Source organism: Hyalella azteca, unplaced genomic scaffold (assembly GCF_000764305.2).
Source record: "Hyalella azteca isolate HAZT.00-mixed unplaced genomic scaffold, Hazt_2.0.2 contig13873, whole genome shotgun sequence".
Taxonomy (NCBI): Eukaryota; Metazoa; Arthropoda; class Malacostraca; order Amphipoda; family Hyalellidae; genus Hyalella; species Hyalella azteca.
The window spans coordinates 53,584-56,119 of NW_025943779.1; the positions used below are offsets into that span (position 1 = coordinate 53,584).

At 38.0% G+C, this 2,536-nt stretch overlaps 1 protein-coding gene across 4 annotated transcripts in view; it reads right to left on the minus strand.

Moving 5' to 3' along the window:
• Nucleotides 1-934, minus strand: part of LOC108681217 (dolichyl-diphosphooligosaccharide--protein glycosyltransferase 48 kDa subunit) — a 10,434-nt gene extending 9,500 nt beyond the window's left edge. Inside the window, exon 1 of one of the 4 annotated variants that reach the window (XM_047883860.1) lies at nt 780-934. In XM_047883860.1, the coding sequence (XP_047739816.1) occupies nt 780-796 (17 nt within the window). In that variant the 5' untranslated portion in view covers nt 797-934. Of the gene's footprint in view, nt 1-727; nt 752-779 lie in introns of those variants that run through there. The other 3 variants (XM_018170226.2, XM_018170224.2, XM_018170227.2) reach the window with 3 other exon arrangements.
• Nucleotides 935-2,536: the final 1,602 nt, after the last annotated feature.

Below are 2,536 nucleotides of genomic sequence, written 5' to 3' on the forward strand. Positions count from 1 at the left end.
ATCTGCAAGATATTTTTGGCGGAAACGGTAAAGCAATGCGGATTGCGGAAGTTGAAAATTTTATGAAATGACATGTTTGCGAAGTGCAAACCGCGATTATTTAATCAAACAAAAATTTATGACATTCGAGCCGCGAGATTTCATACCTACTGAAATTACGTATATGATATTAGAGCCGCGATATTTCAGACAAAAATAGGACTTTTCCAGACTAGGTAACAAAGACCATCACTTTTTTTGAAATTACATCAAAACTATGAGAGGCAGGAGCCAGCAATTTATGGCATGGTGAGTAAAGCTAGAGACCTAGACCTAGAGTATAGACCTGTATTTTGCATGTTTCAATTTAAGTTTAACTTATCTAGTAAAAAAATGGCATCATTTTAAATAAAAAAGTGGTCAAAGTTACCCCATTAAGGCCCATTTTATGGTAATAATTAAACAGAACAGCTGAGCCACCTCAAATTGTCATGACAGCCACTCTTGTTGAATGTTGAGTAGTGAACGATCTCAAAATATTATTCTTGCTATTTTTTCAATGACAAATATAACTATATTTTACAAAACAAGATTAATAAATCTTAGAATGCTGTCTTTATTAATATTGTTGTTCAGAACTTCAGATCATCATCAGATCAATTCACAATGCCAACAAGAAATTCATTCTTGATTTGTGAAAATTCTTCAAATGCTTATCAACCTAAAATTTCCAATGAATATCCCATACCCATAAATAATTCAAAATATCGTCAACGAAAGCTCAGAATTACGAAAATCACCTCAAGTCACTAAACATCCAAGCAATCCAACTGTAGCGAAAAGTTCCAGCTTACTGTTTACACTGTAGTTTGACACAAGTGCCGGCAGGTAGCTATGGGAGGTTAACCAATCAGCGCTGTCCACAGATTCATTTCGCCTTTTATTTGACTTCTGCAAGGTTCGGTTATTTCAAACCTGTTATACCTGTCCGACATTTCAGCGTACTCGCGTGCGATCTGGCCTGCTGACTCGAATGCAAAACCTAACTTCATTTTCACGTAACCAGCCATAAATTCATCAATAATGGACGGATTTTATTCAAATTTGAAATAAAAGTAGATAATATCTGTAATTTGTGGACGGAATTTTCTAAGATTTTTATATCATTAACTTAATAACTTTTATATCAATAACATTTAACTACTGGGCAGGGTGGCTCAGTGGTTAAAGTTCAGAGTACCATGCAAGATTGACGCACTAGAGAGGCGCGGGTTCGATCCCAGCTTTGTGCGACAGTTTCTGGACGTCTCGGACAAATTTACGGCCGGACCCGCGGCCGGTCTCGCGGCCGCAGGACTCCCAAGCATAGAAAAAAACCTAGCTAATCAACGAAAACCTCGCAGGTTAGGTCCAGTTAGGAACAGGTTCCATTAAAAACACAAAAAAACTAGAAAACCCATAAAAACAATAAGAAAACCTTTCCGGCCGCGAGACCGGCCGCGGGTCCGGCCGTAAATTTGTCCGCGACCTAGGCCGGGCGGTTATGCACAGCAGAATTGTGGCAGTGCGTTGCGAGTTCGACCTCAAAATGCTGTGAATGTTCTGCGATGTTAAGAATCGGCGACAGGCCTACGGCCTAATAAACGCTGAAACCGCTTTTATTATAATACGGAAAACCTAAATTTATTTTTAACTTAACCAGCCATAAATCCATCAATATTGGACGGATTTTATTCAAATTTGAAATATAAGTAGATATTATCAATAAAATGTGGACGGATGTATTTCAGATTTTTACATTAATTACTTTTTTTAATGCCACAAAATACTAAAACTTGACCTGACTAGGACCTAACCTGCGAGGTGAACGTGAAGTAAGGTTTTCCGTATTAAAAAAAGTTATTGATGTATAAATCTGAAAAAATTCCGTCCAGAAATTACAGATATTATCTACTTATATTCCAAATTTAAATAAAATCCGCCCATTATTGATGGATTTATGGCTGGTTAAGTGAAAATGAAGTTAGGTTTTGCATTCGAGCCCGCAGGCCAGTTCGCAGCCAAGTCCGCTGAAGTGTCGATCCGGTACCTGTTATGCACATAGCACCTGCACATATACGGGGATGCATCCCAATTTCAGGACACAATAGACAATTGAATAAGTACTTCTAACTACCTATTCCATATTTATGTAGGTTTTTGTGCTTGATAACAGATGTCTTACATTAATAGAACCAATATGATAGTGTCCACAAAACCAATAGCATTGGGTTATAGCCATTGCAGGTCTCGGACAAATTTACAGCTTGTCCGAGACCTTAATCGGGACCTGAAATGTTATTTTATTGGAGGAGAGACATAACAATTTCAAACGGGGAAAATTGTTACTGACATGTTTCGGCCGTAGTTGGATTGGAATGATATTCAATATTATTGACTGTAAATTTACTGAAAAATTCGGTTTCCATCTAGAATAATATGGAAGTGTGGGCACTGAAGAAATAGGGAGGCGTATGCCGGCGGCCAGCTTTGCCACTCTTCACACCTGGTTCATATT